At 39.2% G+C, this 21,599-nt stretch overlaps 1 protein-coding gene across 1 annotated transcript in view; it reads left to right on the plus strand.

The window, feature by feature from the left end:
• The window catches only part of LOC143731046 (ryanodine receptor 3), a 260,828-nt gene that overhangs the window by 111,891 nt on the left and 127,338 nt on the right, over window positions 1-21,599 (plus strand). The window contains exons 38-46 of the mRNA XM_077221685.1: window positions 1,341-1,541; window positions 6,992-7,094; window positions 8,242-8,376; window positions 11,359-11,632; window positions 14,684-14,798; window positions 14,870-15,002; window positions 17,711-17,814; window positions 18,378-18,513; window positions 20,705-20,891. Coding sequence (XP_077077800.1) covers window positions 1,341-1,541; window positions 6,992-7,094; window positions 8,242-8,376; window positions 11,359-11,632; window positions 14,684-14,798; window positions 14,870-15,002; window positions 17,711-17,814; window positions 18,378-18,513; window positions 20,705-20,891 — 1,388 coding nt within the window. The remainder of the gene's footprint in view (window positions 1-1,340; window positions 1,542-6,991; window positions 7,095-8,241; window positions 8,377-11,358; window positions 11,633-14,683; window positions 14,799-14,869; window positions 15,003-17,710; window positions 17,815-18,377; window positions 18,514-20,704; window positions 20,892-21,599) is intronic.

Consider the following 21,599-nt stretch of genomic DNA (forward strand, 5'->3'; position numbering starts at 1 on the left):
TTTTAATATTCCTACATGGACACAATTTATATTTTTAGTTTTGCTATTTATAATTTTTTTATTCACTATTTATGCTACCGTTCAAAAGTTTGGAGGTAGAAAAAATAAAGTAAGTAATGAATACTTTTATTTATCAAGGATGCATTAAATTGATCAAAAGTGACCACCCAATCAGAAGCTTGGAAAGCCCACATAACGGCCAATCACAAAATTGGTGCGATATTCAATTAATCTCCAGACATCTTATTTTCTGTTTTCTTCTTAACCCGCTCTTTTTTTTCCTCCGAGACAGACTTAACCATATTCACTACCTTTGAGGTAAACGGACGTGCTGAATTGACCGTTCGCAAAGACCCGCCCCCTTTAGTTACTGTTGCTATGTCCGACAAGCCACGCCTCTCTCACGCCTCATCATGTTCTCACGCAGTGAAAAATACATCGCGGAGCAGAGACACTGACACAGGACACACCAGCTTACTTTAGATATCAAACAGAGTCCCAACTTTCAAATGTGGTCATTTTTTAAAAGAAATTTAAACAATAAATACTGTATAAATACAATAATGGCTCTTGGATGAGTTTGTAACAGAATTCTCTAAAATGAGTAGAAAGCTAATGCTGTAAATATTATAGTGATATAAGTAGATCTTTTTCAAGACCTGCCCTGTTTTCCTCAAATCTAAAGTTACTAAACTGATACAAGATCTGTTGTGGGGTAAAATAAAATAAAAAAAATTCTAAATATACATAAGAATGTACACAAAACCAAATGTAAAAAATAACAATGGCCAAAAATCTGTAATGTTATACTATGTTAACAGACTTGGAAATAATTCTTAAGAAAACCATTAACATTTTTGGTTTGTAACAGTTTTCTAAAATGAGTAAAAAGCTGATGTTGTAAATGGTAAAGTGATGAAAATAGTAATTAAAAAAAAGACTTGCCCCTTTTTATCAAATCTAAAGTTACTTAATTCATACAAGATCTGTTAAGGGGTAAAAAAAATATATACAGTATATATATATTACAAATGCAAAAAGAGAGAATGTAAAAATAAACATGTTAAACATTTATTTATATATATATAAAGTTAATAAATAGTTGCAAAATGTATACAAAAAATATAAAAACACAAACAAACACAACAATAACAAACAAATATCCCTAACAATTGCCTTAAATTTATGATATTAAAACTATATCAAGTAATTTACCCCCCCTCCCCAGGTTTCCAGTATAAGGTTTGGCTAGTGGTGTATATAGTCACTGTGATAAAAGCGTCTGCTCAATGTGAGTGTTGTGTAAGTGTATTGTCTCTTGTGTGGTTGTGTGTGTGCAGATGTGTGAGCTGCTCCACTACTTCTGTGACTGTGAGCTGAGGCATCGCATCGAAGCCATCGTGTCTTTCTCCGACAGCTTCGTCTCAAAGCTGCAGTTCAACCAGAAGTTTCGCTATAATGAGCTGATGCTAGCGCTCAACATGTCGGCCGCCGTCACCGCGAAGAAGACCAAAGAGTTTCGCTCTCCGCCGCAGGAACAGGTGCTCACAACTGTTCAATCCACATTCAGCGCTTTTCACAATACACATCGTTTCTAAGCAGCTTTACAGAACATGTGTCTACATTACAGTTTACAGTGATCTGTTATCAGAGGAAACGGTCTACGTTATGCATTACAGAAATGGACATATGCAAATCACAGTTAGCTAACAAAGTATTAATTTAAACAATGTAATAATTTCTTGCTACGTTATGCATTACAGAAATGGACATATGCAAATCACAGTTAGCTAACAAAGTATTAATTTAAACAATGTAATAATTTCTTGCAAAAACGATGAGCTCATTGAAGTAATGAATATTTGTTTGTTAACAGATGATCGGAACTGGAGCTGACAAACTCTCGTTACTCCGGATGGGCATGCTGAGATAAAACACCGATGCAAAATAGAAAATAATTAGCGTCGCTGTTAGGCTGCACGATTAACCACAATTTACATGTAATCGCACTTAAATCGAGTTGGCTTATCACGATTATGAAATGGCAATTTCATAATCTTGTGCAGCTCGTCAGTGATTATTAGTAATGAGCAGCTCGTCAGTGATTATTAGTAATGTGTAGCTCGTCAGTGATTATTAGTAATGTGCAGCTTGTCAGTGATTATTAGTAATGTGCAGCTCGTCAATAATTATTAGTAATGTGCAGCTCGTCAGTGATTATTAGTAATGTGCAGCTCGTCAGTGATTATTAGTAATGAGCAGCTCGTCAGTGATTATTAGTTATGAGCAGCTCGTCAGTGATTATTAGTAATGAGCAGCTCGTCAGTGATTATTAGTAATGTGCAGCTCGTCAGTGATTATTAGTAATGTGCAGCTCGTCAGTGATTATTAGTAATGTGCAGCTCGTCAGTGATTATTAGTAATGTGCAGCTCGTCAGTGATTATTAGTAATGTGCAGCTCGTCAGTGATTATTAGTAATGTGCAGCTCGTCAGTGATTATTAGTTATGAGCAGCTCTTCAGTGATTATTAGTAATGTGCAGCTCGTCAGTGATTATTAGTAATGAGCAGCTCGTCAGTGATTATTAGTAATGTGCAGCTCGTCAGTGATTATTAGTTATGAGCAGCGCGTCAGTGATTATTAGTAATGTGCAGCTCGTCAGTGATTATTAGTAATGAGCAGCTCGTCAGTGATTATTAGTAATGTGCAGCTCGTCAGTGATTATTAGTTATGAGCAGCTCTTCAGTGATTATTAGTAATGTGCAGCTCGTCAGTGATTATTAGTAATGTGCAGCTCGTCAGTGATTATTAGTAATGTGCAGCTCGTCAGTGATTATTAGTAATGAGCAGCTCGTCAGTGATTATTAGTAATGTGTAGCTCGTCAGTGATTATTAGTAATGTGCAGCTCGTCAGTGATTATTAGTAATGAGCAGCTCGTCAGTGATTATTAGTAATGTGCAGCTCGTCAGTGATTATTAGTAATGTGCAGCTCGTCAGTGATTATTAGTAATGAGCAGCTCGTCAGTGATTATTAGTTATGAGCAGCTCGTCAGTGATTATTAGTAATGAGCAGCTCGTCAGTGATTATTAGTAATGAGCAGCTCGTCAGTGATTATTAGTAATGTGCAGCTCGTCAGTGATTATTAGTAATGTGCAGCTCGTCAGTGATTATTAGTAATGTGCAGCTCGTCAGTGATTATTAGTAATGAGCAGCTCGTCAGTGATTATTAGTAATGTGCAGCTCGTCAGTGATTATTAGTAATGTGCAGCTCGTCAGTGATTATTAGTAATGAGCAGCTCGTCAGTGATTATTAGTAATGTGTAGCTCGTCAGTGATTATTAGTAATGTGCAGCTCGTCAGTGATTATTAGTAATGTGTAGCTCGTCAGTGATTATTAGTAATGAGCAGCTCGTCAGTGATTATTAGTAATGTGTAGCTCGTCAGTGATTATTAGTAATGTGCAGCTCGTCAGTGATTATTAGTAATGAGCAGCTCGTCAGTGATTATTAGTAATGTGCAGCTCGTCAGTGATTATTAGTAATGAGCAGCTCGTCAGTGATTATTAGTAATGAGCAGCTCGTCAGTGATTATTAGTAATGTGCAGCTCGTCAGTGATTATTAGTAATGAGCAGCTCGTCAGTGATTATTAGTAATGTGTAGCTCGTCAGTGATTATTAGTAATGTGCAGCTCGTCAGTGATTATTAGTAATGAGCAGCTCGTCAGTGATTATTAGTAATGTGCAGCTCGTCAGTGATTATTAGTAATGTGCAGCTCGTCAGTGATTATTAGTAATGAGCAGCTCGTCAGTGATTATTAGTTATGAGCAGCTCGTCAGTGATTATTAGTAATGAGCAGCTCGTCAGTGATTATTAGTAATGTGCAGCTCGTCAGTGATTATTAGTAATGTGCAGCTCGTCAGTGATTATTAGTAATGAGCAGCTCGTCAGTGATTATTAGTAATGTGCAGCTCGTCAGTGATTATTAGTAATGAGCAGCTCGTCAGTGATTATTAGTAATGAGCAGCTCGTCAGTGATTATTAGTAATGTGCAGCTCGTCAGTGATTATTAGTAATGTGCAGCTCGTCAGTGATTATTAGTAATGAGCAGCTCGTCAGTGATTATTAGTAATGAGCAGCTCGTCAGTGATTATTAGTAATGAGCAGCTCGTCAGTGATTATTAGTAATGAGCAGCTCGTCAGTGATTATTAGTAATGTGTAGCTCGTCAGTGATTATTAGTAATGTGCAGCTCGTCAGTGATTATTAGTAATGTGCAGCTCGTCAGTGATTATTAGTAATGTGCAGCTCGTCAGTGATTATTAGTTATGAGCAGCTCGTCAGTGATTATTAGTAATGTGCAGCTCATCAGTGATTATTAGTAATGTGCAGCTCGTCAGTGATTATTAGTAATGTGCAGCTCGTCAGTGATTATTAGTTATGAGCAGCTCGTCAGTGATTATTAGTTATGAGCAGCTCGTCAGTGATTATTAGTAATGAGCAGCTCGTCAGTGATTATTAGTAATGAGCAGCTCGTCAGTGATTATTAGTTATGAGCAGCACGTCAGTGATTATTAGTAATGAGCAGCTCGTCAGTGATTATTAGTAATGTGCAGCTCGTCAGTGATTATTAGTAATGTGCAGCTCGTCAGTGATTATTAGTAATGTGCAGCTCGTCAGTGATTATTAGTAATGTGCAGCTCGTCAGTGATTATTAGTAATGTGCAGCTCGTCAGTGATTATTAGTAATGAGCAGCTCGTCAGTGATTATTAGTAATGAGCAGCTCGTCAGTGATTATTAGTTATGAGCAGCTTGTCAGTGATTATTAGTAATGAGCAGCTCGTCAGTGATTATTAGTTATGTGCAGCTCGTCAGTGATTATTAGTAATGTGGAGCTCGTCAGTGATTATTAGTTATGAGCAGCTCGTCAGTGATTATTAGTAATGAGCAGCTCGTCAGTGATTATTAGTAATGAGCAGCTCGTCAGTGATTATTAGTAATGTGTAGCTCGTCAGTGATTATTAGTTATGAGCAGCTCGTCAGTGATTATTAGTAATGTGCAGCTTGTCAGTGATTATTAGTAATGAGCAGCTCGTCAGTGATTATTAGTAATGAGCAGCTCGTCAGTGATTATTAGTTATGAGCAGCTCGTCAGTGATTATTAGTAATGAGCAGCTCGTCAGTGATTATTAGTAATGAGCAGCTCGTCAGTGATTATTAGTAATGTGCAGCTCGTCAGTGATTATTAGTAATGTGCAGCTCGTCAGTGATTATTAGTAATGTGCAGCTCGTCAGTGATTATTAGTAATGTGCAGCTCGTCAGTGATTATTAGTAATGTGCAGCTCGTCAGTGATTATTAGTAATGAGCAGCTCGTCAGTGATTATTAGTAATGTGCAGCTCGTCAGTGATTATTAGTTATGAGCAGCTCGTCAGTGATTATTAGTAATGTGTAGCTCGTCAGTGATTATTAGTAATGTGCAGCTCGTCAGTGATTATTAGTAATGTGCAGCTCGTCAGTGATTATTAGTAATGTGCAGCTCGTCAGTGATTATTAGTAATGTGCAGCTCGTCAGTGATTATTAGTAATGTGCAGCTCGTCAGTGATTATTAGTAATGTGCAGCTCGTCAGTGATTATTAGTAATGTGCAGCTCGTCAGTGATTATTAGTTATGAGCAGCTCGTCAGTGATTATTAGTAATGTGCAGCTCGTCAGTGATTATTAGTAATGTGCAGCTCGTCAGTGATTATTAGTAATGTGCAGCTCGTCAGTGATTATTAGTAATGTGCAGCTCGTCAGTGATTATTAGTTATGAGCAGCTCGTCAGTGATTATTAGTAATGTGCAGCTCGTCAGTGATTATTAGTAATGTGCAGCTCGTCAGTGATTATTAGTAATGAGCAGCTCGTCAGTGATTATTAGTAATGTGCAGCTCGTCAGTGATTATTAGTAATGAGCAGCTCGTCAGTGAAGCACGGCTCAGTAAACGCGGCTCCCTCTGAAAGCACTGAGTTTGAGTCGCTTATAACGTGCATTTGAAAAAGCAACACGCGTCAAACATCTTTCCAGACATGAGATGCATTTATGAACCTCTTGTCCAACAAACGACGATATTTAATAACACGCTTTTCCTCCAGACTCACTTCATCAGGACAGCTGAGCTCCTCCTGTGAGATGATGAGCTTCTGACACAGAATACTGCAGTCTGTGTTTATTACTCATGTTTCATCAAAGCGTTTCAATCTTCTGCTTATTCAGATACAGAGATAGGGATTTCGTACTTCTGAGGGGTGTGTGTGTGTGTGTGTGTGTGTGTGTGTGTGTGAGACGCCCTCTGGTGTTCAGATGGAGCATTTACTGACGATCATCCGCTTCACTGACAAACTGCATAAAATAATCACAGTCTTTGCCAAATCGCGATTAATCGTGCAGCGCTAACAGCTGTTAAACATTCAGCGGGAATAATTATGTGCATTTATCTGAAAACAAAGTCACTCTTTTACTCGTTCAGGTCTTCACTTTTTTTTTAATTTATTTTATTAGGGACCATGTACAATTTCAAACATAAATGTTACAATTTGATGCATTGTGCCAGAATCAGCCTCAGGCTAATCTACATCTCTAGTCCCCTGGCAGAGTACAATAAATAAAATAATTTTTATTTTTTAAAAACATACAATTAACACTCCCCCCACACATACACAAAAACACCATCACCACATCAGTGTCAGTGGGTACAGACTTGAGTGGCAATCAGAAAGGATTTCAGTAGTGATATAAAACTCTTAATGGAATTGCAGCTCTTTATATCACCAGTTATTACAGTTATGTAGCAGTGGAAAAGCAGATTGTCTAAAGATTGAACGGCAAAAAGGTGTTACAGTCAAAAATAGAAGCTATTCTGGTAGATTTTACAGAAATTGCGGTGCGAACACAAAGCTGTAAACATGCAGGGGCTCTTCAATGGTCTCGATAAACCCCTGTTTCTTTCAGATTAACATGCTGTTGAACTTCAACATGGGTGAAGACTGTCCCTGTCCCGAGGACATTCAGGAGGAGCTGTACGACTTCCACGGAGAGCTGCGACTGCACTGCGGTCAGTTCCTCCGCACAGCTAGTTATTATTATACACATATAATCATATGCAGAGTTGTGCTTGGAGTCCCAAAATCCCAATTTTTGCATCATTTTTGTCCAGCCTGTCAAACAAAGAAATCATGAACACATGCAAAAAAGAGAGACAACAATGAAATATTAATAACTGATTATGTTATTATGTTATTAAACCTATCAGCTTTTTGTTTCTCTGCAATATTTTTGTATAGTAAAATTAAAAACTTCCCTCATTTAAAAAATTAAATATTTCCCTCATATTTTGATGGTTTAACTGAACTTCTAGTGTTAAAATAAAAATAATTACATTAGATGTTTTAGAAGCTGAATGTTCGGTGACACTTTACATTTGTAAAATGTACAATACTTATTAATCTTAGTCCATGTTAATTTCAACATTTTACTAATGCATTATTAAAATCAAAAGTTGCATTTTTAAATATTATTATTTAATGGATCTGAGCAGACATTAATTCATTCTGAACATTTGTATTTTTATTAGCTAACGTTAACGGATTAATAAACACTGAAACAAATGTATTGCTCATTGTTAGTTTACACATTATCTAATTATTGTAAAGTTGTACTGAATGTTCTTCTTTTACTGACATTTACAGCTCTAGAAATCACAATCTTAACATGAGGCTTCTTCATATATCAATGTTTTTCAACACCATTTGAGTCCAGTTCAAAAACAGTTGTTTATGGGGCGAATTAAAATGAGAAATATCTTGATTTTTTGTTGTTTCAGCTTATACTTAATGCTTTTTTAGTCTTATTTTAAAGCAGTGTAAGTCATGTTGAATCCCTGTTGTGGAATCTGGATTAGTTCATGCATCCAACGACCTTTTTTATGCAAATTTTGAGATGCACATCAATTCTAATAATGCGTTAATCGCAAATGTTTTATGCCATATTGCAATTTTGTGCATAAGTTAAGTGCTCAGCTTGTGACAGAAACACAGTGATGCTGAACTTCACTGACGGTGCGACTGGAGAGGACGTTGGTGTTCGCTGAATCTCTCCGATTTTAAATAATTAATGAGCTCTGCTTTGGGGAGCTTCAGACGAGACAGTGATGTCACTGTGGGTAAAGTGTGTCGGTCAGGAGAATGACTGTGTCTCTGCAGGGATCCCAGTGGAAGAGGACGAGGAGCATCAGGACACGTCTATTAAAGGTCGTCTACTCGCCCTGATCTATAAGATCAAAGGTCAACCGCAGAAATCTGAAGCTGAACCCACAGAGAAAGAACAGACTGCTCCCTGTAAGCAAAACTGAGACCTCTGGGTCACCGCACCAACTTCCTGTTTTAGAGGATCGTTATTGTAGCAGTTATGCAGTTCACATTCTATTTATATATTTTTTATTTTATTTTATTTTGACCTGGACATGTTTTAGTAAGATTCATTTAAACAGTTCAAGGTTTTAGCCATGAGAGTTGCTCTTCTACTGTATGTTGATTTTCCCCTTATAGTAAACATTCATCACATTTTTACACACACACACACACACACACACACACACACACACACACACACACACACACACACACACACACACACACACACACACACACACACACATACAGGTTCAATCACATTTGGTGTGTGTCTCCTGAGCTCAGTGTTTTGTGACGTCTCGGCGGGATCGTTCATCAGCGCTGCCTCTGATTGGCTGGTCTATAAAACACTTTTTTTCTTCTGACATGTTTTTTCCCCATCAGTCACTTTCCTTTAAGGCCCATGACAGTCTTTCTGCCGCTGTCTGAGAAAGAGCTCGCGCACGCTGGCCTCAGTCTGACAGTCTGGAGGAGTTTCAGCTCAGCTCTTCCAGATTCCTCTGCGCACATTAAACCACACTGAGACGAATTTATTTTATTTTATTTTATTTTATTTTATTTTATTTATTTTATTTATTTTATTTATTTTATTTATTTTATTTATTTTATTTATTTTATTTTATTTTATTTTATGTTGTTATGTTATGTTATTTTTTGTTTTATTTTATTTTATTTATTTTACTTTTTTATTTTGTTTGAATTAAATTTTATTAAATATAATTACATTTCATTTGATTCAATTTTATTTAAATTTAATTCATTTTTTATTTTTATTTTATTCAATTTTAATTTAATTTTAATTAATATTTTTTTATATTTTCATTTTCATTTATTTTATTTTGAAATATGAGCCGGATAGCACAGAGTATTTTGTTATGTTGTGTAATGTGCTATGTTTTATTTACTATACTTTACTTTATTAATTTAAAAAATATGTTTTATTTAATTTATTTGATTTTTATTTATTTTTATTAATTAATTAATTACATTTTAATTAATATTAATTAATTAACTTATAAAATTTTATTTTAAATATGAGTCGGATATGTGGTAATGACATGCACTCAAACAGTTAAGGGTTTATCCTAGAAAGCTGCTCGTGTCAAAATGCTTGTTCAAAACATGGATTTTAAACATTCATGAGCTCATACGCATGACTTCAGGCAGCGCTTTTCACAATACACATCGTTTCAAAGCAGCTTTACAGAATATGCATGAGTCCACATTACAGTTTACAGTGATCTGTTATTAGAGGAAACTGTCTAAGTTATGTATTTCAGAAATGTATACAAAATCACAGTTAGCTAAAGTAATTTAAAGAGTTAGTTCACCCAAAAATGTAAATTCTGTCAGTATTTACTCTCCCTCATGTTGTTCAACCCCGTAAGACCTTCGTTCATCTTCGAAACACAAATTAAGATATTTGTGATTAAATCTGAGAGCTGGATCACTCCTCCATAGGCTTCTTGAGGGATTGAAACTTGTTCCCTGAAAAGTTATTAAAGACATCGTTAAAATAGTCCAAGTGACTACAGTGGCTCAATCTTAAGTTTATCAAGCGACGAGAATACTTTTTGTGCGCAAAAACAAACAAAAATAACGACTTTATTTCAACTATTCATGTGCTTCTCTGTGGGCCTCGAGTGAGTTAGCGTAGTGTGATTGCGTAGAGCTACGTCACACGAAGGCTCACTATTGGCCGACGCTGGTCATGTGTGTGATGCGTGTGACGTACAACACAGAAGCGCTGCGCTGTTACACTACGGGATTCGGAAAAAGTTTAATCTATCAACTTTAATCTATCTCTCAACATACGTCACTTACTCCGTTGCTCTGATTGGTTGTAGGTCTATCCAATTGAGTGCAGAGGCCTTTTATTTCCTGGTTCGGTTGACACATGCCCCTTAATCACAGCCCAATGGAGCAGTTTCAGACTCACATTCTGACTAGAATCTGAGTATGACGACCTCAGGCTAACAGTTCACCTCAGATCTTCAAAAAAAAAAGAAGTAAACAAGAACGTTAAAACTATCAACTCATTGTTAACAGACACAAGTGTGTTTTATGACGATGATTGTTTCAGTAAGTGATTTGAACCAATTAGCTACTTTATGTGGGAATCATTGGAACAAAACACATTTAAAGATTGACACAACACTTTAAATAAGAATAACCAACTTCTTTAGTTTCTCATTTGCTTTGGTCAAACTTGACCTTATAACTTAAAAAATGAAACTAAAATATCTGTGCATGGAACTGTGTCGCGTGGGACACGTGTGCCGGCTTTAGCGAGCACTTTAAACTTGACATATATTTAAAATGGCCTATATCTTTGTTTTTTTCGCTTATTTATATTCGCGTGGACATGCTCATATGTTGGTGTTTTGATATATTTTTAAAAATAGCCTATGCTATAAAAGGTTATTAATATGGTAGGATAGTTATTTTAGGCTGTTTAAGTTCAACAACACCATAGCAACCAGCCAGAACACCCTAGCAACCGCTCAGCAACACCTTGGCAACCACCGAGAATACCCTAGCAACACCATAGCAACCACCCAGAACACCATAGCAACCGCCTAGCAACCACCCAGAATACCCTAGCAACGCCCTAGCAACCACCTGAACATCATGAATAAGCCATATCTCAACAGCAGAACATCGTGCATACATGTTTTTTGGCTTGTATGCAATCATGTATCACACTCTAGCAACCGAGTTGCGAGTTTTGCTATTATCCCTGTAAAGCTGGTTTGAAACAGTCCATATTGTTAAAAGCGATGTATAAATGAAGGAGACTTGACTTGACAGTGTGTGGCACCCACTTTGGGAACTGCTGGTATAAACGCTTCTCACGGTCCTCTGGTGTGTGTTCTCTTCTTGTGTGGTGTGTGTGTGTGTGTGAAGCGAACCTGAAGGAGCTGATTTCTCAGACGATGGTGAGCTGGGCTCAGGAGACACACATCCAGGACCCGGAGCTGGTGCGCGTGATGTTCAGTCTGCTGAGACGCCAGTACGACAGCATCGGGGAGCTTCTCAGAGCCATGAGGAAGACCTACAGCATCAGCGCCGCCTCGGTCCACGACACCATAAACCTGCTGGCGTCGCTGGGTCAGATCCGCTCGCTGCTCAGCGTACGCATGGGGAAAGAGGAGGAGCAGCTGATGATCCACGGCCTCGGGTGAGGGTGCGCTCCAACCATTACATTTATGCATTTGGTCAAATGTGTCTTTCACCACCAACACCTCCTGCTTTGAAGAATTTGCTCAAGGATATTAATATCAAGTTCTAGATAATCTATTAATGGGTTATGTTTGCCGTTTGCCGCTTTTAACACCAGCCAACCACACTCCTTCAATGCATCTACATTCTTTCCTGCAATATAGTATATATATAAAAAAGTTGGTTTGAAAAAGCCTAGCCAGAAAGTTTGAAGGCAATACAGTCCATCAGAGAGATAGATAGATAAATAGATTAGTTAATAATCATAAAATTAAAATTAAAAGAAAATTAAATCATTAAAAAAATAAAAGAAAGAAAGATTAGTTAAAAAGAAAAGAAAAGAAAGAAAAAAGATTAGGATGAAAGAAAGAAAGAAAAAAGAAAAAGATTAGGTAGAAAGAATGAAAGAAAGAAAAAGAAAGATTAGTTAAAAAGAAAGAAAGATTAGTTATAAAGGAAGAAAAAATAAAGATTAGTTATAAAGGAAGAAAAAAAATGAAAAAAATATTAGTTAGAAAGAAAAAAGAAAAGAAAGATTAGTTAGAAAGAAAGATTAGTTAGAAAGAAAGAAAAAAGAAAGATTAGTTAGAAAGAAAGATTAGTTAGAAAGAAAGAAAAAAGAAATATTAGTTAGAAAGAAAAAAATAATGAAAAAAATATTACTTATAAAGAAAAAAGAAAGAAAGATTAGTTATAAAGAAAGAAAGAATAGTTAGAAAGAAAGAAAAAAGAAAGATTAGTTATAAAGAAAAAAGAAACAAAGATTAGTTAGAAAGAAAGAAAAAAGAAAGAAAGAAAGATTAGTTAGAAAGAAAGAAAAAAGAATGAAATAAATATTAGTTAGAAAGAAAGAAGAAAGAAAGAGAAGTTAGTAAGTATATAGTATAATCAGTATATTATAGCCCTTATGCGGCAGAGAAACGAGCGCAGCATCTTTAGATTATTGTCGTTGAACTTCCGTTTTTGCGATCGCTCTGTATATTTCTATGGCATTGCTGTCCAGGAGTAATTAGCTTTTGAAGTGGATTTACTTAATGTAAAGTTAACGAAAGTTATCATGAGGATTGTAATGTTTAAAGCAGATGTCTTAACAAATGTCAGTAGACCGGAAGGATTTTAAAACGATCCGTTCATTCATAAATACGCAGGATCGCTGTGAAAATACAAACCCGAAGACAAAAGACAACGAGCGCAGCGCTGAAAAGGGGCGGGGCTACATAAGGTCTATATACAGTATATTATATACAGTATATTATTATATCAGTAGTTTCCGGTTTCATTGCTCTTTCATTTCGTTTGCTGTTTCTCATATGCAATAGAAAAGGCAGCTCTCCGGTGGCACCAGTGCAAACTCTAACAAAATGTAGTTGCACCGCCAAGAACAAAGGCCTCAAAATGCAACCATTAGGTCGCAGTCTGGAACCATGTGACGTAATAAGTGGGTCTTCACAGATCTTCTTCGGTTCAGTTCTTCTGTTCAGTCTGTCGAGGTCACACGCGAGGAAAAACATGAACACACTGGAGAGACGCTTTATAGTAGAAACTGAAATAATTCTAATTGAAATCTATTGTATACAGTGGCGGCTCCTGCAAAATCTCTCAGGGGGGGCAAATGTTTCAATCAACTTTATCGCATGCAGACTTTTTAATAGATTTAACTTTAGGGTTTGAGATGTGCAGGAATCAACTTAAAACAGGTTTTCTTTCGTTTCCTGAAAAGTAACAGTTTTGGACATACAAGACTTCCATCCGACAGCGATGATTTATGTGTGTGTGTGTGTGTGTGTGTGTGTTAATTAACATTTTACCAAAATTCAAGCTCAAATGGAGTTTGACACGGGTAAATGCATTTTCAATCCACTCAGATAGTTTATTTTATTAAAGATTCCAGTAGGTGGCGACAAATAATATTGTTGACTGAATCGTTGACGTGTAGGATAAAGATTGTGTTGGTGTATGTACAAATTTCAAAGTACAATGCTAGGAGTAAAAAAGACTGCTACCATCGCTGTGAGGCAAGTATCCTATACGCTGAGTCTTGGTTTATATGTGACGCGCTCCAGTTCTTGCAGTCGGAGGCGGATAAACTTTCTACTCTCGAGTGTATTCTGTGCGCTTTTAAGTGCCTTATCAGATTTACCGTGTTGCCGGTCTTGGCAGCAATTATCTTGTCGAAAATATTGCATCTTGTGCTTATGGCATCGAGTCGGGTACATTGGTACACTTTTGATCATTTCCACATATTTTCCATCTATCTGGGTTGGGACGCTTACACACACACACACACTACAGCCTCACGAGCGTCGTCTCTGGGCAGCCGCGTAAACTAGTGTTTTCCCGCCACAGCCAATCATGCTGCATGTTTATTGTTTCACTGACGTTGACGAGATTAACCACTTAGGTACCGAAACTTGGTACCGAAAAACAAGACATGTTTCGATACTCCGTAGTATCGAGGCAATTCGGTCGGTACCTAAAAAGTACCGAACTCGATACCCAGCCCTAGTTAAAACTAATCCTGCTATTGATATCTTTGTAAGACTGCCGACCCTATAGAACAGTGGCAAGGGAAAACAATGTCCGGCGAAATATCGAACATTAAACTATCTTTACCGCGCTAAACCACCGTGAGTGCATTTCACGCATTTATAATCACTCGCGTTCAGCGGGGAGGAAGGGAGGTTGGTCGGCCAGTCGGTAGATCTCGGGACCAGCGAGATTCGTTGAGATTAATGAATTTATTTATTTAATAATTTATCTGAGGTGCCGGAACACAGTTCCGGACCGTTCCGGCCCACTTTAACCCCTGTGTGGACGGCGTCAGGATGTTTGCTAACAGTAAATCGCTGCTAATGCTTCAAACTTCTTTTTACCTCTAAGCAAAGAATTAAAAAGAGCTTCTCCGTGAACTGGTGTTGAAAATGAAATGAAAAGATTCAGAGATAAATGTGTTTTGGCATGAAACTAACCCATCGGCATGTGTGTTTAATGTGTGTGTTGTGTGTCTCAGCGACATCATGAATAATAAGGTGTTCTACCAGCATCCAAACCTGATGCGAGTGCTGGGAATGCATGAGACCGTCATGGAGGTGATGGTGAACGTCCTGGGAGGAGGAAAGTCTCAGGTGTGTGAGAGACACAAACATCAGTATAAGATGTTCTTGTTTTCCTGCACTGACGTTTCTTTGTGTAACAGGAGATCGCCTTCCCCAAGATGGTGGCGAGTTGCTGTCGCTTCCTGTGTTACTTCTGTCGCATCAGCCGGCAGAACCAGAAGGCCATGTTTGACCACCTGAGCTACCTGTTGGAGAACAGCAGCGTGGGGTTGGGTGAGTGTGTGTGTGCGTGTGTGTGCGTGTGTGTGTGTGAGTGTGTCTGTGTGTGAGTGTGTGCACTGTGGGTCCACCTGAGCTACCTGTTGGAGAACAGCAGCGTGGGGTTGGGTGAGTGTGTGTGTGTATGAGTGTGTGTGTGTGTGAGTGTGTGAGTGTGTGAGTGTGTGTGTGTGTGTGTGTGTGTGTGTGTGTGTGTGTGTGTGTGTGTGTGTGTGTGTGTGTGTGTGTGTGTGTGTGTGTGTGTGTGTTTATTAAACAACTATAGACCAATCTCAAATCTTCCTTTCATAGGCAAGATCATTGAAAAAGTTGTGTTCAATCAGCTGAACAAATTCTTAAGCTCGAATGGATACTTTGACCATTTTCAATCTGGTTTCCGACCGCACCACAGTACAGAGACCGCGCTCATAAAGATAATAATGATATTCGCTTAAATACTGATACAGGCAAATTATCAGTGCTGGTACTACTCGACCTCAGTGCTGCATTTGACACTGTCGATCACAACATACTTCTTGGCAGGCTGGAAAACTGGGTCGGGCTTTCTGGGATAGTCCTAAAATGGTTCAGGTCATACTTAGGAGGCAGAGGTTATTATTTGAGTATAGGAGACCATAAGTCTGAGTGGACATCCATGACATGCGGAGTCCCTCAAGGCTCAATTCTTGGGCCACTCCTATTCAACCTGTACATGCTCCCAATGAGCCAAATAATGAGAAATAACCAAATCGCTTACCACAGCTATGCAGACGACACACAGCTCTACTTATCCCTATCGCCTAACGATTACAGCCCCATTGACTCCCTTTGCCAATGCATTGATGAAGTAAACAATTGGATGTGCCAAAACTTTCTTCAGTTAAACAAAGACAAAACTGAAGTCATTGCGTTTGGAAACAAAGATGAAGTTCTCAAGGTGAACGCATACCTTCAGTCTAGGGGTCAAACAACTAAAAATCAAGTCAGGAATCTGGGTGTGTCTCTGGAGTCAGACCTTAGTTTCAGTAGTCATGTCAAAGCAATAACTAAATCAGCATACTATCACCTGAAAAATATTGCAAGAATTAGATGCTTTGTTTCCAGTCAAGACTTAGAAAAACTTGTGCATGCTTTCATCACCAGTAGGGTGGATTATTGTAATGGATTTCTCACCGGCCTTCCCAAAAACACCATAAGACAGTTGCAGCTCATACAGAACTCTGAGCAGAACCAGAAAATATGAACACATCACACCAGTCCTCAGGTCTTTACACTGGCTGCCAGTTACATATAGGATTGATTTTAAAGTATTATTACTGGTATATAAATCATTCAATGGCCTAGGACCTCAATACATTGCAGATATGCTCAGTGAATATAAACCCAACAGATCACTCAGATCATTAGGATCACATCAGCTAGAAACACCAAGGGTTCACTCTAAGCATGGCGAGTCTGCTTTTAGCTACTATGCCAGCCGCAGCTGGAACCAGCTTCCAGAAGAGATCAGATGTGCTCCTACAGTCACATTCAAATCCAGACTCAAAACACATCTGTTTAGCTGTGCATTTACTGAATGAGCACTGTGCCACTGCTCGTCCGAATGTTTGCACTGTATTTTATTTTATGTTTTAATTACTCTGATTTCATTTGATTATTTCTGTATTTTATCTTTTATTCTAAACTGTTTTAATTATTCTGATTTCTTTTGATTATTTTAATTTCTTCTATGTAAAGCACTTTGAATTACCATTGTGTATGAAATGTGCTATATAAATAAACTTGCCTTGCCTTGCCTTGCCTTGTGTGTGTGTGTATGTGTGTGAGTGTGTGAGTGTGTGTGTGTGTGTCTGTGTGAGTGTGTGCACTGTGGGTCCACCTGAGCTACCTGTTGGAGAACAGCAGCGTGGGGTTGGGTGAGTGTGAGAGAGTGTGTGTGAGCGAGAGAGAGAGAGAGAGTGTGTGTGTGTGTGTGTGTGTGTGTGTGTGTGTGTGTGTGTGTGAGTGTGAGTGTGTGTGTGTGTGTGTGTCTGTGTGAGTGTGTGCACTGTGGGTCCACCTGAGCTACCTGTTGGAGAACAGCAGCGTGGGGTTGGGTGAGTGTGAGAGAGTTTGTGTGAGAGAGAGAGTGTGTGTGTGTGTGTGTGTGTGTGTGTGTGAGAGAGAGAGAGAGTGTGAGAGAGTGTGTGTGTGCATCTACTACTGAACACAGAAAGTCCCAAACATGCATGAGAACAAATAAAATATTTAATCTTTTTAGTATTTTTTTATTTAGATTTTATTTTAGATTTTAAAAATTACTGTTTTTAATTTAAATGTTTGATTTATTAATTATTATTATTAAGTACTTTATTTTGATTACTTTCATTTTAAATGATTTATTTTAGTTTTACATTTTTATGATTTAATGAAGTGTTTGATTTTGTTTTATATTTTCAAATGATTTGTTTTTATGTCTTTATTATTTAGTAGTGTTTTATTTTAATTGTTTTTATTTTTAAAGTATTAATTAATTTTAATTTTACATTTTTATGATTTAATTAATTTATAGTATTATTTTTTATTTTTAAATTATTCAATGTTACATTTTTACGATTTATTAATTATAAGTGTTTTGTTTTTATTATAAAATGATTTACCCTTAACATTTTTATGATTTACTGCATGGTTTGCGTTTCCTGAGCAGTCCATGTGAGTGTGTGTGTGTGTGTTTGCGTTGACAGCGTCTCCGGCCATGAGAGGATCCACTCCTTTAGATGTTGCGGCTTCATCAGTGATGGACAACAACGGTCTAGCGCTCGCGCTGGAGGAGCCTGACCTGGACAAGGTGTGTTTACACTCTAATATATCATGGTGTGTTTACACTATAATATCATCAAGGTGTGTTTACACTCTAATATCATCAAGGTGTGTTTACACTATTATATCATCAAGGTGTGTTTACACTGTAATACCTTCAAGTTGTGTTTACAGTCTAATAACCTAAAAAGCCTCGGTCTCCATCTAAAAATCTCTATAATAAATGAGAGCATAAAACGTGGATAAATCAACTCATTAACTTACAGTGTGTAAGTCTCCTCGGCTTTCGTTGTCAATTGTGCTCGTTCCTGTTGTGTCCTCAAACTGGCAACCCGCGTGAGCGTCGAGTCCGCGGAGGTGGGGACGAGGAAACAACAATCTCTGATATTTTGAATTTGGACTGCAGTACCTTTTTCCACCACTAGCTGTCATTCTTACAGACTGCACCTTTAATCTGTTCATTTGAGCATCCGACATGTTGTGTGTTATGATGCTGGTGTGATTCTGTGTTGTGTGTGTGTGTGTGTGTGTGTGTGTGTGTGTGTGTGTGTGTGTGTGTGTGTGTGTGTGTGTGTGTGTGTGTGTGTGCAGGTGGTGACGTATCTGGCTGGCTGTGGTCTGCAGAGTTGTCCGATGCTCCTGGTCAAAGGATATCCAGATATTGGCTGGAACCCGATCGAGGGCGAGCGTTACCTGTCCTTCCTGCGGTTCGCTGTGTTTGTCAACGGTAAATACACACACATACACACACACGAACACACACACACACACACACAGACCCGACCCCTGAACCTACCCATCACACACGAACACACAAACACATACACACACACACACACACACACACACATACACACACACACACTCATACTGACACACACACACACACACACACACACTCACACAGACACACACACACACACTAACCTGACCCCTAAATAAAACTTTCTGCATTTTTACAATAACAAAAAAAACACTATTTATTATTAGTGATGGGGACGAGACTGCCTATGCCGAGTCCGAGTCAAGACCGAGTCTTTGAAGGGTCGAGACCGAGTCTGTTGGTTTTCAAATACAGTCGAGTCCGAGTCAAGACCGAGTCTTTGAAGGTCCGAGTCGAGACCGAGTCCCTTGTTTTTCAAACACAGTCGAGTCCGAGTCAAGACCGAGTCTTTGACGGTCCGAGTCGAGACCGAGTCCGTTGTTTTTCAAATACAGTCGGGTCCGAGTCAAGACCGAGTCTTTGAAGGTCCGAGTCGAGACCGAATCTGTTGGTTTTCAAATACAGTCGAGTCCGAGTCAAGACCGAGTCTTTGAAGGTCCGAGTCGAGACCGAGTCCGTTGTTTTTCAAACACAGTCGAGTCCGAGTCAAGACCGAGTTTTTGAAGGTCCGAGTCGAGACCGAGTCCGTTGTTTTTCAAATACAGTCGAGTCCGAGTCAAGACCGAGTCTTTGAAGGTCCGAGTCGAGACCGAGTCTGTTGGTTTTCAAATACAGTCGAGTCCGAGTCAAGACCGAGTCTTTGAAGGTCCGAGTCGAGACCGAGTCCGTTGTTTTTCAAATACAGTCGAGTCCGAGTCAAGACCGAGTCTTTGAAGGTCCGAGTCGAGACCGAGTCCGTTGTTTTTCAAATACAATCGAGTCCGAGTCAAGACCGAGTCTTTGAAGGTCCGAGTCGAGACCGAGTCCATTGGTTTTCAAATACAGTCGAGTCCGAGTCAAGACCGAGTCTTTGAGGGTCCGAGTCGAGACCGAGTCCGTTGTTTTTCAAATACAGTCGAGTCCGAGTCAAGACCGAGTCTTTGAAGGTCTGAGTCGAGACCGAGTCCGTTGTTTTTCAAATACAGTCGAATCCGAGTCAAGACCGAGTCTTTGAAGGTCCGAGTCGAGACCGAGTCTGTTGGTTTTCAAATACAGTCGAGTCCGAGTCAAGACCGAGTCTTTGAAGGTCCGAGTCGAGACCGAGTCTGTTGGTTTTCAAATACAGTCGAGTCCGAGTCAAGACCGAGTCTTTGAAGGTCCGAGTCGAGACCGAGTCTGTTGGTTTTCAAATACAGTCGAGTCCGAGTCAAGACCGAGTCTTTGAAGAAAGCAAGTCCGAGTCGAGATTTTGTCTCGACATGTCAGTTTTGATATTCATGATTTAATATCACCCCAGTTAATAATCAACAGTTAGGCCTACAGACTAAGCTAGATTGGGAATTGTTTAGAGGAGCAGTCTTAACGTCTTAATATGGACTATGCTTTTACTATCATTAAAAAAATCCCTACCACATGCATCATTTTCTGCCTATTTTTCTAAAATGCTTCAAGAGTGCTGCTCTGTCATCAACATGTTAAGCCCACCCTGACTTTTTTAATCATAGTTAGGACATGCAGAGCAAATTAAAAATTTCTAGTGGCATGTCTAAATTAGTAGGCTTAGCTACTTTATAACATTTTCCAATATTTCCCAATTTTAAAAATTTTGACAATACACTCAAATTCAGTATCTTTTAAAACTTTATTCCCCCATAACTTGTGATGGGGCCGAGTCAAGACCGAGTCTTTGAAGGGTCGAGTCCGAGTCAAGACCGAGTCTTTGAAGGGTCGAGTCCGAGTCAAGACCGAGTCTTTGAAGGGTACTACATCACTATTTATTATTAATCAATATTCCATGTGAGGACCAGCAAAAGTCTCACAAAGTACAGAATCTCAAGTTTTACTATCATTGTGGGGACATTTGGACTCTCTTACACACACACTCACACACACTCTTTAAAAAACATAAAAACATTTGTAATGATTCCGACTGGCAGTGTATGTGCACCCTTGCACATGTTAAACTGTGTGTTTGTGTGTGTGTGTGTGTGTGTGTGTGTGTGTGTGTGTGTGTGTGTGTGTGTGTGTGTGTGTGTGTGTGTGTGTGTGTGTGCAGGTGAGAGTGTGGAGGAGAACTCGAGTGTGGTGGTGAAGCTCCTGATCCGTCGACCCGAGTGTTTCGGACCGGCTCTGAGAGGAGAAGGAGGACACGGGCTTCTGGCGGCCATGAAGGAGGCGATCAACATCTCAGAGAACCCGGCGCTGGATCTGCCCAGCACATGCCCGGCTCACGCTTCAGACGCGTACGTGTGTGTGTGTGTGAGTGTGTGTGAGAGAGAGAGTGTGAGTGAATGAAACTCACGAAACGAAATGAAAGCGGAAAGAAACTGCGCTACTCATTTCTGCTTCACTGACCGGTTAATAGTTCGGACCAATAATAGACAGCGCAGCGCCTCGAGCCACTCGCCAGCCGCGGGCCGATCTCGGTCACGCGACACCGTCACATCAGCGCTGGAGATCCAGTGAGAAACATTCAGATTCAACGCAGAATTCTCTGTTATAAACAATATCAGATCAAACAGCGCTGACGTGGAAACCCGGAGAAACATCGTGCCATGAACAAACAAGTTATAGAAGGCTTGAAGTCGTCTCGGGTTACGACTGTAACCCTCGTTCCCTTTCGAGGGAATGAGACGCTGCGTCGAGAATCGACACATTGGGGAATGCCTTTGGCATGAAGCGTCTGAAGTCAACTATTCAATCTTGATTGGCGTAGCGTAATCACGTCACTCGTGACGTCGCATGTGATGGCGATGCGGAAGCTATAAAAAGGACGCCGGATCATAACAGCGTCAGCTTCTGATTGGTCGAAGCAAGTCGTTCAAAGGAGCCCGAAAAGTGTGGCCGAGGGACGCAGCGTCTCATTCCCTTCTCAGGGAGCGAGGGTTACAGTCGTAACCCAAGACGTTCCCTTTCGAGGGAACTTGCGCTGCGTCGAGAATCGACCCATT

This window comes from Siphateles boraxobius, unplaced genomic scaffold, assembly GCF_051911475.1.
Source record: "Siphateles boraxobius isolate OS27281-9 unplaced genomic scaffold, OSU_SipBor_1 85, whole genome shotgun sequence".
NCBI classification, from domain to species: domain Eukaryota; kingdom Metazoa; phylum Chordata; class Actinopteri; order Cypriniformes; family Leuciscidae; genus Siphateles; species Siphateles boraxobius.